General features: G+C 42.7%; 1 protein-coding gene across 1 annotated transcript in view; it reads right to left on the bottom strand.

Annotated features, from left to right (window-relative positions):
- Positions 1 to 15,079, bottom strand: part of cep112 (centrosomal protein 112) — a 557,597-nt gene that overhangs the window by 486,297 nt on the left and 56,221 nt on the right. The window contains exon 5 of the mRNA XM_088000744.1: positions 5,651 to 5,675. Coding sequence (XP_087856870.1) covers positions 5,651 to 5,675 — 25 coding nt within the window. The remainder of the gene's footprint in view (positions 1 to 5,650; positions 5,676 to 15,079) is intronic.

Here is a 15,079-nt window from a genome sequence, read left to right as displayed (position 1 = left end):
ATGACCTCTCAACTCCTGTATTCAATACTCTGACCAATAAAGGAAAGCATACCAAATGCCTTCTTCACTATCCTATCTCCCTGCGACGCCACTTTCAAGGAGCTATGAACCTGCACTCCAAGGTCTCTTTGTTCAGCAACACTCCCTAGGACCTTACCATTAAGTGCATAAGTCCTGCTAAGATTTGCTTTCCCATCTTTCTACCAAAGTGCAAGACCTCAGACTTACCCATGCTGTACTCCATCTGCTACTTCTTTGCACACTCTCCTAAATTGTCCAATCCCTTCTACAGCCTTTCTGCCTCCTCAATGCTACCTGTCCCTCTACCTATCATTGCTGAAAATGTGTTGCTGGAAAAGCGCAGCAGGTCAGGCAGCATCCAGGGAACAGGAGAATCGACGTTTCGGGCATAAGTCCGAAACGTCGATTCTCCTGTTCCCTGGATGCTGCCTGACCTGCTGCGCTTTTCCAGCAACACATTTTCAGCTCTGATCTCCAGCATCTGCAGACCTCACTTTCTCCTCTACCTATCATTGTATTGTCTGCAAACTTAGCCAGAATGCCCTCAGTTCCTTTAACTAGATAATTAATGTATAAAGTGAAAAGTTGTGGTTCCAACACTGAGCCCTGTGGAACACCACTTGTCACCGACTGCCAGCTTTCTGCCAGACAGCCAAGCTTCTATCCATGCTAGCAACTTGCCTCTATCACCACGGGCCCTTATTTTCCACTGTAGCCTCCTGTGTGGCACTTTGTTATGAAGCCCTACATGAAGGGCTCTGGATTGCTTCAAAAAAATATGACTGGTTAAAAAAAAGAATTATTTATACAAAAATTAAACATTAACCATGTGAGCACAAATCTAAGACAACATTCCCTTCTCTGAAATCATCCCCCATCAATTCCTTCTCTTTGGTGAATACTGACACAAAATATTTGTCTTGGACCTCACCTACTTCTTCTGGCTCCACTCACAGATGCCGTCCTTTGTCCATGAGCGGACCAGGTATATATATATATATATATATGTGTGTATAAAAGACTTGGGAATCTCCTTAATCCTGCTTACTAACAACTTTTCATAACTCCTTTTAGCTCTTTGAACTCCTTCCTTACGTTCTTTTCTACTTTTCTTCTGTACCTCTAGGGCTTCATCAGTTCCCATCCTCCTAGACCTTATATATGCTTCCTTTTTCTTTCTGACCAAGGTCAGAACATCTCTGTCATCCAAGGCTCACGTAACTTGCTATAGCTGTCATTCACTCTCACAGGAATGTGCCATTCCTGAACTCTTAACAACTGCCATTTGAAATACTGCCACAGATCTGATGTAGATTTACCCTTAAACAGCTGCCTCTAATCAAAATTCTCCAGTTCCTGCCTAATATGTTGTAGTTCGCCTTCCCCTAATTTAACATTTTCACCCAAGGACGGCTGTTTTCCCTATCCATGAGTATCTTAAAACTCATGGTATTGTGGTCACTACTCCCCCACTGAAACTTCACTCACCTGGCCGGGCTCAAATCCAGTATAACCTCTTCCCTGGTTGGATTATATACATATTGTATCAAGAATCCGTCCTGAAAGGTCCGTCATGGGAGACTGGTACAAAAGGTGAAGTCACATAGTATCAAGGGTGAGCTGGCAACATGGATACAGAACTGGCTTAGTCATAGGAGATAGAGGGCAGTTGTGGAAGGATGCTTTTCAGAATAGAGGGCTATGACTAGTGGTATTCTGCAGTGCTGGGACCTCTGCTGTTCATTATCGACATAAATGATTTGAAAGAAAACATAGCTAGTCTAATTAGTAAGTTTGAGGATGACACAAAGATTGGTGGAGTTGTGGATAGTGAGGAGGACTGTCAGAGGATACAGCAGGTTATAGATCAGTTGGAGGCATGGGCAGAAAAATGGCAGTTCGAGTGTAACCTGGACAAATGTGAGATGAAGTATTTTTGAAGGTCAAATACAAGTGGAAATTATACAGTGAATGGCAGAACCCTTAGGAGCATTGATATGCAGAGGGATCTGGATGTGCAGGTCGACAGATCGCTGAAGGTAGCAGTGCAGGTAGATAAGGTAGTAGAAAAACAGCTTGCCTTCATTGGAAGGGGCATTGAGTATAAGGATAGACAAGTTATGTTGCAGCTTTATAGAATGTTAGTTGGGCCACACTTGGAATTTTGTGTACTGGTCACCACACTACCAGAAGGGTGCGGTTGCTTAGGAGAGGGTACAGGAAAGGTTTAGCAGGATGTTGCAAGGTATACGGGATTTTAGCTATGAAGACAAGTTGAACAGACTAGGTTTATTTTCATTGGAGCACAGGAGGTTCAGGGGGCAACCTAATAGATGTTTATAAGATTCTGAATGGCATGGATACATTGGGAAGTATGAGGCCTTTTCCCAGGGTGGAGGGGTCAATTATTAGGGGACACAGGTTCAAGGTGCAAAGGGGAAAGCTTAAAAGAAATGTGTGAAGCACATTTTTCACACAAAAGGTGATGAGTGCCTGGAAAACATTGCCAGGAGGTAGTGGGAGCAGAAACAACAGCAGCATTCAAGAAGCATCTGGACAAATTCATGAATAAGAAGGGAATAGAGGGATACGGATCATGGAAGTGAAGACAGTTTTAGTGTGTTAGGGCAAAATGTGGGGCGCAGGCTTGGAGGATGATCAAGAAGGTCGAAATTAATATTAGAAAGAAAAGCTATGGTTATGACAGGTTTAGGCAGAAAATAAAATTGACAATGAACAGGAATATCAAAGGTTTTGGGGAAGGGGGAACAGCGGGAAAAGTAGAAGAACTATGAAAAAACACTAGCAGATAACAAAGGGAAATCTGAAAATCGTCTACAGGTGGTGAAAGGAGATCATTTACAAACAGAGGCAGAGGGCTGGGCTGTTAAATAAATACCTTGCATCTGTCATTACAAAAGTGGGTGCTGCCCAACCTGTCTCTAAAAGGGATCGAAATTAATAAGTCCTAGTCTTGGATAGATTGTTGGCGCATAAGCTTTACAATGTACCGGCACCTCATGAAATGCACTCAAGGATGTTGAAGGGTAGAAATTGAAGAGGCTCACAGGCTATAAATTTTCAGCCTTCACTGGATTCCAGGGTACCACCGCAGACTGGAGATTTGTTAACATTACAACCTTGTTCAAAAAAGGTTGTTGTAATTTGGAAGTGCCGGTGTTAGATTGGGGCGTACAAAGTTAAAAATCACACAACACCAGGTTACAGTCCAACAGTTTGAACTGAAACCAACACAATCATTCTAAAAGATGACGGACTTAACAAACAATCCAGGTCTTTTTCAATATATAATTTCAGTTACATCATACTGTAAATATTTGCTATAAATTCTGTGTCTTGCGATTTTATACTCCACAACCACGTGATGAAGGAGCAGCACCCCGAAAGCTAGTGCTTCTAAATAAACCTGAACTATAATCTGGCGTTGCGTGATTTTTAACTTCAAAAAAGTTGTAAGCCTAATTCAGAAATTGAAAATCAGTTAGTTTAACTTCAGTAGTGAGAAAATGTTTGGAAACAATTATTAGCGGTCACAGGGAAAAAGGTGGGTTGATAAGGAAGAGTCAGCATGGTTTTCTATAGGGGAACTCATGTTTAACTAACTTATTGGAGTTATTTTGAAGCAACAGAATGGGCTGATGACAGTAATGCTTACATGGATTTCCAGAAAGCATCAATACAGTTTCTTACATTAAACTTGCAAGTTAAGATTTAGATTATGATATAAAAGGGACAGGGATAACATGGATATAATATTAGCTCAGTGGTAGACAATGAAGAGTAATGATCAAGTGATATTTTTTCTGACTAGAGGAAGGCTTGTAGTTTAGTTCCCCAGCAATTGGTATTGGGACCCTTACTTTTCCTGATGTATATCAATGATCTGGATCTTGGTGTGCAGGGGATAAATTCCAAGTTTGCAGATGACACTGAACTTGGAAGAATTGTAAAATGTGATGGTGCACAAGAACACTGATAAGTTGGTACAGGGATACAGAGGTGGCAGATGAGTTTCAATGCAGAGAAATGTGAAATGATGCACTTTGGTCAGATGAACACTGAAAGACAAACAAAACAGGGAGTACAGGAGCAGAAGGATCTCGGAGCATTTGTGCGCAGATCATTGGAGGTAGCAGGAGAGGTGGAGGGAGCAATAAATAAAGGACGGTGTTCTATGTCATTATTAAAGCTGAGAATACAAGAGCAAGGAAGTGATGTCGAACTCATATAAGGTATTCATTAAACCTCAGCTAGAGTATTGTTTACAGTTGTGCATACCAAATTATAAGAAAAACATATAATGCAATGAAGAGAGTGCAAAAGCAATTTCAAGAATAGTTCCAGCGAGGTGAAACTTCAGCTGTAGAGGACAGATTGAAGACGTTGGGACTGTTTTCTCTCGAGAGAAGCAGCAAGAGATCTGATTGAGGTTTTCAAAATCATACGTAGGTTGAACATAGTAGATAAGGAGAAGCAGATTCCACTTGTTAAAAAAACAATAATGAGAGGACAGATTCAAATTAATGTACAAGCAAAGCAAGAGTGATGAAAGAAAAACCTTTTTCACATCACAAGGACTTAGGGTGTGGAATCCATTATGTGGCGGAGGGTGATTCAATTAAGTCTTTCAAGAGGGTAGTGAATGTCTTTTTGAACAGCATCGGTGTGTGACCCACTGGGTGACTATTTTGCAGAACACCTAAATTTTGACCAGAAAAATGATCCTAAACTTTCAGTTGCCTACAATTTAATACACCACTGCGTTCCGTGGCCAACATCTCTACCTCAGGCTTGTTGCAATGCTCCAGCAAAGTTCAACGCAAGCTGGAAGAACAACATCTCATTTTCACTTAGCGACGCTGTGGCCTTCTGGACTTAATATCCAAATCAATAATTCGAGGTCCTGAGCACCGTCTTCCATGTCCTTCCCCCAACCTTTGTCATCATAACAAATCTATTGTTAACAACTTCTGGTCCGCATTAGTAACAGTTCTGCACATTCCTGGACACCATGGGCAATTTTAATGTGGCCAATCTACCTAACCTGTACAACTTTGGACTATGGAAGGAATTCAGAGCATCCGGAGGAAACTCACACAACACGGAGAGAATCTGCAAACTCCACACAGACACTTCTGATGGAGACCCGAAACATTAACTCTGATTTTTCTCCACAGGTACTGCCAGATCGGCTGAGCTTTTCCAGCAATACCTGTTTTTGTATCCTAAGAGATGTTTAGTACGTAAACCTTTCTTGATGTGGTAAAATAAAATCTTGGTTTGATGTACAACTTGAAGGAGAGATCCATTATCCAGATGCTTGATAAGTCAGCCAAATAATTTAACTGTCATCATTTAAAAGTCCACGGCCATGACCTTCACCTTCGTGAAAATTACCATGAATCATATATATGTTTCTATTGTTGATGCCAGTACATGTACTGGCAAAACAAAGAGAGAAAATCCTAACAAATTACAAATCTCATAATTAAAGAACACAACATCAAAAATGAAACACCTGCACTCATTCACCTTACTCTAAGTTAATGGCAATATTTCCTACATCTGATCTACGTATAAGAGTTGATTAACAAAAATGCCATGTTACCTTGCCATTGTATGTGTGTCTTCGCCTGTAACAAAACCACAAAACAGTAACAATCAGTATTACAAGAATGTAAATTGCACAGCTCAGAAACATAGGGGCAATGATAACCATCTTTTACAGGGGGAACACCGACATACTGTCACAATGTATGAATGCTTCAGCAATATATTTAATAACTAAAATATGTCTTGCAAGTCAAATGATGGTCATGACAAGAGTATCTTTGAGCTGCTGTTAAAAAGAAATTACACAATTCTAAACGCAGGTTTCACAGTTACAATATTTCATGGCAGAATTTCTGTTTGTAAATTAATTTCTCCTTTATTTTACATGACTGATGCCAATCACCAATTCTTCCAACCAACCCAGGCACAGACACAGCAGTTCTATAATCAGACAGTCAATGTGAACATTCCTGATGAAGGGCTTATGCCTGAAACATCAATTCTCCTGCTCCTCAGATGCTGCCTGACCTGCTGTGCTTTTCCAGCACCGCACACTCAACTCTGATCTCCAGCATCTGCAGTCCTCACTTTCTCCTAGTCAATGTGAACAGTACAGGCCCTTCGGCCCTCGATGTTGTGCCGCCCTGTCATACTAATTTGAAGCCCATCCCACCTACACTATTCCACATACGTCCATATGCCTGTCCAATGACGACTTAAATGCACTTAAACTTGGCGAATCTACTACCATTGCAGGCAAAGCATTCCATACCCTTACTACTCTCGGAAAAAAGAAACTACCTCTGACATCTGTCTTATACCTATCTCCCCGCACTTTAAAGTTGTGTCCCCTCGTGTTTGCTGTCCCCATACTTGGAAAAAGGCTCTCCCTGTCCACTCTCTCTAACCCTCTGATTATCTTGTATGTCTCTATTAAGTCACCTCCCAACCTTCTTCTCTCTAACGAGAACAGCCTCAAGGCCCTCAGCCTTTCCTCGTAAGACATTCCTTCCATACCAGGCAACATCCTAGTAAATCTCCTCTGCACCCTTTCCAAAGCTTCCACATCCTTCTTATAATGCGGTGACCAGAACTATACACAATACTCCAAGTGTGGCCGTACCAGAGCTTTGTACAGCTGCAGCATAACCTTCTGGTTCCGGAACTCAATCCCTCTATTAATAAAGGCCAAAACACTGTATGCCTTCTTAACAACCCTGTCAATCTGGGTGGCAACTTTCAGGGATCTGTGTACATGGACACAGGGATCTCTCTACTCTTCTGCACTCCCAAGAATCTTACCATTAGCCCAGTACTTTGCATTCCAATTACTCTGTCCAAAGTGTATCACCTCACACTTGTCCACATTAAACTCCATTTGACACCTCTCAGCCCAGCTCTGCATCCTATGTCTCTCTGCAACTTACAACATCCTTCGTCACTATCCACAACTCCACCGGCCTTAATGTCGTCTACAAATTTACTAACCCACCCGACTAAGCCGTCATCCAGGTCATTTATAAAAATGACAAACAGCAGTGGACCCAACACCAACCCTTGTGGTACGCCGCTAGTAACTGGACACCAAGATGAACATGTTCCATCAACTACAACCCTCTGTTTTCTTTCAGCAAGCCAATTACTGATCCAAACTGCTATGTCTCCCACAATCCGATTCCTCCGCATTTGTATAATAGCTTACTGTGGGAACCTTATCGAACGCCTTGCTGAAATCCATATACACCACATCAACCAGTTTACTCTCATCTACCTGTTTGGTCACTTTGTCAAAAAACTCAATAAGATTCGTTAGGCACGACCTACCCTTCACAAAACCGTGCTGACTGTCCCTGATCAGATTATTCTTTTCCAGATGGTTATAAATCCTATCTCTTACAAACCTTTTCCTACATTTTACCAACAATTGACGTGAGACTCACTGGTCTCTAATTACCAGGGTTGTCTCTACTACTCTTTTTGAACAAGGGAACTAAATTTGCTATCCTCCAGTCCTCAGGCACTATTCCTGTAGACAATGATGATTTGAAGATCAATGCCAAAGGCTTGGCAATCTCTTCCCTTGCTTCCCAGAGGATCCTAGGATAGATCCCATCCGGCCCAGGGAACGTGTCTATTTTCACACTCTGCAGTATTTCTAATACCGCTTCCTTGTGAACCTCAATCTCTTCTAGTCTAGATGCAAGTATCTCCGTATCTTCCTCGCCAACATTTTCATTTTCTATAGTGAACACTGTCGAAAAATATTTATTTAGTGCTTCTCCTATCTCCTCTGATTCCACACACAATTTCCCACTATTATCCTTGATTGGGCCTAATTTAACTCTCATCATTCTTTTATTCCTGACATACCTATGGAAAGCCTTAGGGTTAACCCTGAACTTATCCGCCAGCAACTTCTCATGTCTCCTCCTGGCTCTTCTGAACTCTCTTTTTAGGTCTTTCCTGACTTCCTTGTAACCCTCAAGCGCCCTAACTGAGTTTTCACATTTTGTCCTAATATAAGCCTTCTTCTTCTTCTTCTTCTTGACCAGGGATTCCACTTCCTTATTAAACCATGGCTCATGCGTTCTATATCTTCCTCCCTGCCTGACAGGTACATACTTATCTAGGACATACAGGAGCTTTTCCTTGAATAAGCTCCACATTTTTAATGTGCTCATTCCCTGCAGTTTCCTTCCCCATTCTATGCTTCCTAAATCTTTCCTAATTGCATCGTAATTTCCCTTCCCCCAGCTGTAACTCTTGCTCGGTGGAGTACACCTATCCCTTTCCATCACTAAAGTAAACCTGACAGAATTGTGATCGCTGTCTCATCCAATTGAGTTTTCCACTAATCCATTTAGGAAAGTACCTTGTTTTCACCATTTTGTGTTTCAACAGTCAGCCTGGAATTTACAAAGATAGTGTGTCAAAACTTATTGTCTTGTACCCTTTCATTCCACCAGACTCTATACCTAAAATATATTGTCATATGCTCATGCCATAATCCACAACATGCTAGTGCAATCCTCAGGATTCCATTTTCTCACCATTATTTGTTACATTTTTATTTGATTTTGTTTCAGAAGTCAGTTTGTCAGAAAATAATGGAATCCTATATATTTAAAGGGAATTAACATGCACATTATTTGAATAAACAAAACATATCTTCTTCATTGAATTTTGCAGTTATAAATAACACAAGAACAGATCATCTAATATATTCTACAGCAAAAATTCTTTAAGTTTTGAATCTCAACTTTGTCATTGAGAAGTTGACAGTGAGTGAAGAATAATTGCTTCCCCAAACTGAGGAAAGCACAGTCCCACTGAGCACCACCACGCCACATTTAACAATAGGTAACAGCAGCATCAGCAGTTAAGGGTGAAAAGGTTACCTATTTGCCCTCTTTGTTGGCTCATAGCTGAGTAATACACAAAGGTAGAAATCTTTCACTGAGCCATTTTATTGAAATTAAAGTCATGAGCTCACCAAAATAAGTTATTAAACTGTTAGAAATAAATGAGTTTATATCAAATTAGCAGTCATTTATTCCCTGAAGACAAAGGCAAGTGTAAAATTAACTGAAGATATACATATTTCAATTCTCTGTTGAAAAGGCATAACAGTAGGAAATTAATCTACACACAGATCCACCTCCTGTTCCCTCACCTCTGTTCCCACTGAACTGCTCCTCACACAACTTTCCCTTTTGATCCCAATGTAAATTAATATTATTAAAAATTCTCTCACTTTGGGTGTTGTCCTTCTGTCAGTAAATCTGTCATCATCACCACTCTCCAAAAAACCTGGACCTCGCTATTCTTGCAAACTATCATTCTGTTTCCAACTCCCCTTTCCTCTCCAAAGACGAAATTCCCTTTCCTTTCCAAATTTTCTCGCCAAAATCCATATCTTACGAGGAACATGGATTTTTAAATTCTCTTCCTTAGTTTCAAATTCCTCCATGACCTTACCTCTAGCCCTGACTCTAATCTCCTCTAGCCTTCCAAACCTTCAGCATATTCATGTTCTTTGAATTCTGACCTCTTCAACATCTGAGCTTTTAAGTGCTAACCCACTGGTGACTGCCTTCATGTATCTTAGGTATAAAGCTCTTGTAGACCCTTCCATTATTTCTGTCACTTTGCCTTGCTTTCCATCTTAAAATATGTCTCTTTGACTTAGCGTTTAGTCAGCTCGCCTAACATTTTCCTCAGTATCATTGTTCATTTAGCAATGGCTTCTGTGAAATGCCTTGGGACATTTTAGTAAGTCAAAGATCACTACAAAGTCTCAAAAACAGTAGAGCAGTAAAGAATTAAAATTAGTTGAACCTATTTATCCCAGCAAATATTTGAGTTTTAAATACTGGTAAATAAGGTAAATTATTTTGCAGAGTAGCCTGACAACAGAAATAGTAATGACTGAGTTTATTCAACATGGAATTTGTGTTGAATCCAGATTTCAGTGAATGTAGTATTTTAGTGAAGGCTAATGTCCTGACCATCTAGATCACAAGGAGGCATGGTAGAATGTACTAACAAACCAAGGAAGGGTTTCCTGCTGAAAATGTGGAAACGTGCTTGCTGACAACATCCTACAGAATATGCAAAGAGATCTGTGTGGGAGTGAGGAAAAGTGACAGCCACAGTGACCAAGATAGATACAAACATAGAGATTATTATTTTGGATTGATTTTCTTTATGAAATATTTACTTCATTTTGCAATGTTTTTTTTATAATTAATTCAAATTTCATTTCTACTTGTATTCAAATACTGCAAATACTTTCAATAAGCATTAAACCGAGGGAAAAAGACACCATACATACATTTCATCCTGCAAGTTTAGAATAGCATGTGAGCCATCAAATTGCACTTCAATAACAAAGTGCAACAAATGGGATTTTCTATAATTCCTGGACTAAGGGGACAGAACAAGGTATGCAGAGATGAGTTCAGTGGAACAGGAGCCAGCTGAGAAAATGGGTCAGCCGGGGAAGTCATGTTTCTGAATCTTCGCGAGAAGGTAGAATCGGGCAATGCAGGATTTGCGGACGATGAGGTTGGAGACTGTGGATGGGAGATCCCAAGGTCATAAGATTATGGATGGTCCGGGAGATGTTGGTTTGGTGATGGAAGGGCAAGTCATGGTCGAGAGGGCAGGAGGAGATGGTTTCTGCAAGTTGGCATCTGGCTTTAGTGGTGTAGAGGTCAGTGCACCAAACTGTCACAGTGACTTCCCCCCGCCCCTTGCCTGCTGGTTTGATAGTGATGTTGAGGTAGGAGTGGAGGGCTGCGCGTTGCGCAGTTCCTTAACTAAGGCTTCCCCTTAGTCCAGGAACTTCCCAATGACATTTGGGACACCACCTATGCCCTTCACCTCCTCCAAGACTTTCGTTTCTCCGGCCCCTTACGCCTTATCTTCAACATGGACATCCAGTCCCTGCACACATCTATCCACCACGATGAAGGCCTCTAAGCATTCCGTTTCTTCCTCTCACACCATCCCAACCAGTACCCTCCACCAACACCCTCATCTGCCTGGCTGAACTGGTCCTCACCCTTAACTTCTCCTTCCAATCCTCCAACTTCCTCCAAATCAAAGGGGTAGCTATGGGCACCCGCATGGGCCACAGCTATGCCTGCCTCTTTGTCGGGCACATGGAACAGTCCATCTTCCGTTACACCGGCACAACACCCCCCCACCTGTTCCTCCACTATATCAATGACTGTATCAGCACTATCTCGTGCTCCCATGAGGAGGTTGAACAGTTCATCAACTTCACTAACACCTTTCACCCCAACCTCAAATTCACTTGGACCATCTCGGACACTTCCCTCCCCTTCCCGGACCTCTCCGTCTCCATATCTGGCGACTGACGAACCACAGACATCCACTACAAACCCACGGACTTATACAGCTGCCTGGACTACACCACCTCCCACCCTGCCTCCTGTAAAAACTCCATCACAAATCAAGACTACAGGGGGAGGGTAAGCAGCCAGAAGTCGTGGTACACTTTAGTACCAATGACATACTTGGAAAGGGATAAGGACCTGAAAAGTGAACATAGGGAGTTAGGTTGGAAGCTAAAAGGCAGGTCGAACTGAGTACTCTCAGAATTGCTATTGGTACTATGGGCTAGTGAAGCTAGGAACAGAGCGCGAGTGTAGCTGAACATGTGGCTGCAGAGCTGGTGCAGGAGGGAGAGCTTCAGATACAAAGATCATTGGGATAACTTCTGTGGAAGGTGGGACCTACAGAAGGAGGATGGGTTGCACCTGAGCTGGAGGGGTACCAATATCCTGGGCAGGAGATTTGCTGGAGCTCTTCGGGAGGTTTAAACTAGTTTGGCAGGGGGATGGGAGCCGGAGCTATGGATAAGAGGATGGGGTAGCTGGTGAACAGGCAGATACAGCATGTAGCGAGTCTGAGAGGAAGGATAGACAGTTGCCAGGACAAAGTTGCAGTCAGTGTGATGGGTTGAAGTATTTCTATTTCAACGCAAGTAGTGTCAGGAATAAGAAACTTACAGCATGGATCTGTACTTGGAGCCACGATGTTGTGGCCATTACGGAGACTCTGATATCACAGGGGTAGGAATGGCTGTTGGATGTTCTGAGGTTCTGATGTTTCAAAATGAATGGGGAGGGAGGTAAAAGAGGTGGGGGAGTGGCATGGCTAATCAGGGATAGTATCACAGCTGCAGAAAGGGAGGTCATCAAAGAGGGTTTGTCTGCTGAGTCAGAAATAGGAAAGAAACAGTCACTTTATTGGGAGTTTTCTATAGAACCCCCAATAGCAACAGAGACACAGAGGAGCAGATCGGGAGGCAGATTTTGGAAAGGTGCAGAGGTAATAGGATTATTGTAATGGGTGACTTCAACTTCCCCAAAACTGATTGGAACCTCCTTAGTGCAAGTCATTTGAATGGAGCAGATTTTGTCAGGTGTGCCCAGGAAGGATTCCAGATCAATGTGTACATAGGCTGACTAGAGGGGAGACCATATTGGATTTGGTGCTTGGCAACGAACCAGGTCAGGTGTCAGATTTCTGGGTGGGAAAGCATTTCAGTGATAGTGATCACAACTCCCTGACCTTTAGTATAGTCATGGAGAGGGACTGAAGCAGACTCTGTGAGAAAGTATCTAATTTAGGAAGGAGGAATTACAATGCTATTAGGCAGAAATTGTAAAGCATAAATTGGGAACATATATTCTCAGGGAGATGCATGACAGAAATGTGGAGGTTGTTTAGACAGCACTTGCGGCGAGTGCTGTGTAGGATTGTCCTGTTGAGGCAAGGAGGGGATGGGAGGGTGAAGGAACCTTGGATAACAGGAGATGTGGAATATCTAGTCAAGAGGAAGAAGGAAGCAAGGAGCAGACAAGGCTCTACAGGGTGACGTTGGCCAAGAAGGAACTGAAGAATGGACTTAGGAGAGCTAGAAGAGGGCATGAAAAAGCCTTGGCAGCTAGAATTAAGGAAAACCCCAAGGTGATCTGCACTTATGCGAGAAAGAAGAAGTTGGCCAGAGTGAGGGTAGGGCCAATCAGGGATAGTGAGGGAACTTGACTCTGGGGTCGGAGGAGATAGAGGTCCTTAATGAATACTTTGCTTCAGTATTCACTCATGAGAGGGTCCTTGTTATTTGTGAGAAAAGTGTGAAACAGGCTGATATGCTTAAACAGGTTGATGTTGGAGATCCAAGATGGCGGCAACCCAGCAAGTCTGAGTCTATAGTGCTCCTCCCAAGACTTGGGCAAAGTGGGCCACCCGCCTCCACCACACTTACCAAATCATTTAAAATAGTTTTTACTTAATGTAATTAGTTGCTCAGTACTAAATTTAAACAGTCTAGACTCCTGCAAAAATGACTAAGGGGAAAGGTGCCCGCAGCTCTCAGCACACAGGAACCTCTCCCCCACCCTCCCCAGCTGCAGCAGAGGTGTACGCAGCTGCCCCGGGGGACCTACCTACGGTGGCGAGCCTTGTGGAGGTAATTTCCAAACTTGACGCAAAGATCGATGCCTTCATCAAAGAGTCCCGGAGCAGATGGAATTCACTCTCAGCCGTGCTACAAAAGCACGACCGAGACATTGAGGAAATCGAGCGCCAAATCGGATGGGCGGAGCTAAAGGCCGTGTTCTCCGAGACTACCGCAGAATCGGCCGTGGGTCAGTTCCGGACTCTCGAACAGCGAGTCCGGACCTTAGAAAATCACATCGACGACCTCGAGAATCAAGGTCGTCAAAAAAATATTCATTTGCTGGGCCTTCCCAAACGGGAAGAGGAAGGCCAGCTTACAGCGTTCCTAGAGCAGTGGCTTCCACAGCTGTTAAATCTGGAGGCTGGATCAGGCCAGGTAAGGGAGGGATGGGCCTACTGGGTTGCAATGCGTGGGCCCGGCTCGAACCAGCGCCCCCACCCGGTCCTGTTCCAGCTGCAGAGCTACAAGGAGAGGCAGGTGCTCTTAGAAGCTTCCAGAAATCTTGGGAAAGATCCCCAAGCCATGATTAATAAAGGATCCAAGATTATGCTATTCCAGGACTTTTCCCCAGCTTTGATCCAAAAGAGAAAAGCGTTTGATGAAGCAAAGAAGCGTTTAAGGGACTTAAACATTCAGTACTCCCTGCGCTACGCAGCGACGCTACGTTTTAGCCATGAAGGGTCCGTGTACAACTTCAGATCGCCAGAGAAGGCCAAGGAATTTCTGGACTCTCTCAGATAAATTGTAAGAGCTAATTTGAGTGGTGAATGATGTTGTTCTGACCTCCCCCCATCCCGGTTTACCCCCTTTTCTTTTCTTTTCATTACCTTACTGTTTAATATTATCTCCGGGGGGGGGGTGGGGAGAGAGGTTTATTTATTTGTTCTTCACTTAGCAGTTTTCTCCCTTTTTTTTAAAATATAGATATATAGGCCAGGGGGTCTAGTTAATGTAGGTGGGGGGAGGTGGTTACCTTATCCTATTTTATCTCTGTCTTTAAGAGCGGGGCTGTTTTCCCCTGTTATTTTGTATTACTATATTTAATTATTATTTGTTGAGACTGTAATTTTATGGTTATATATGTTCATACATGGTATTAACATTACCAAATATATCTAGATATTGGTGTGTGGGGGGGGGGGGGGGGGGGGGGGGTGTAGGTCTAGGGGAGGGTACTCACTGTTAACTCTAACTTTGTAATATATTTGAATTTTCTTTCTTCTATCGTGGGGTGCCTGGGTCAAGGGTGGGGCACTGGTTGGGAGAGGATATGATGGGCTTTTGGAAAGGAAGTGATGCCCCCTGTTTTATATTTTTTCTATTTAGAAATAGTTTTTTATTATATTGATGTGAGTGTATTAAAGAACATCTATTTTTGTGAATTTTATATGTTCTATGCTCGGGTTTCCCCTCCCGAGGGGTCTCGGATTTGCCCGGACGATTATGGTTAATCAATTGATTAAATGGTGCACCTGGAATGTCAAGGGG

This window comes from Chiloscyllium plagiosum, unplaced genomic scaffold, assembly GCF_037043375.1.
Source record: "Chiloscyllium plagiosum isolate Xiang-an unplaced genomic scaffold, Cpla_swu_hap1 HiC_scaffold_25, whole genome shotgun sequence".
Taxonomy (NCBI): domain Eukaryota; kingdom Metazoa; phylum Chordata; class Chondrichthyes; order Orectolobiformes; family Hemiscylliidae; genus Chiloscyllium; species Chiloscyllium plagiosum.
This window is presented reverse-complemented; position numbering and strand designations above follow the sequence as displayed.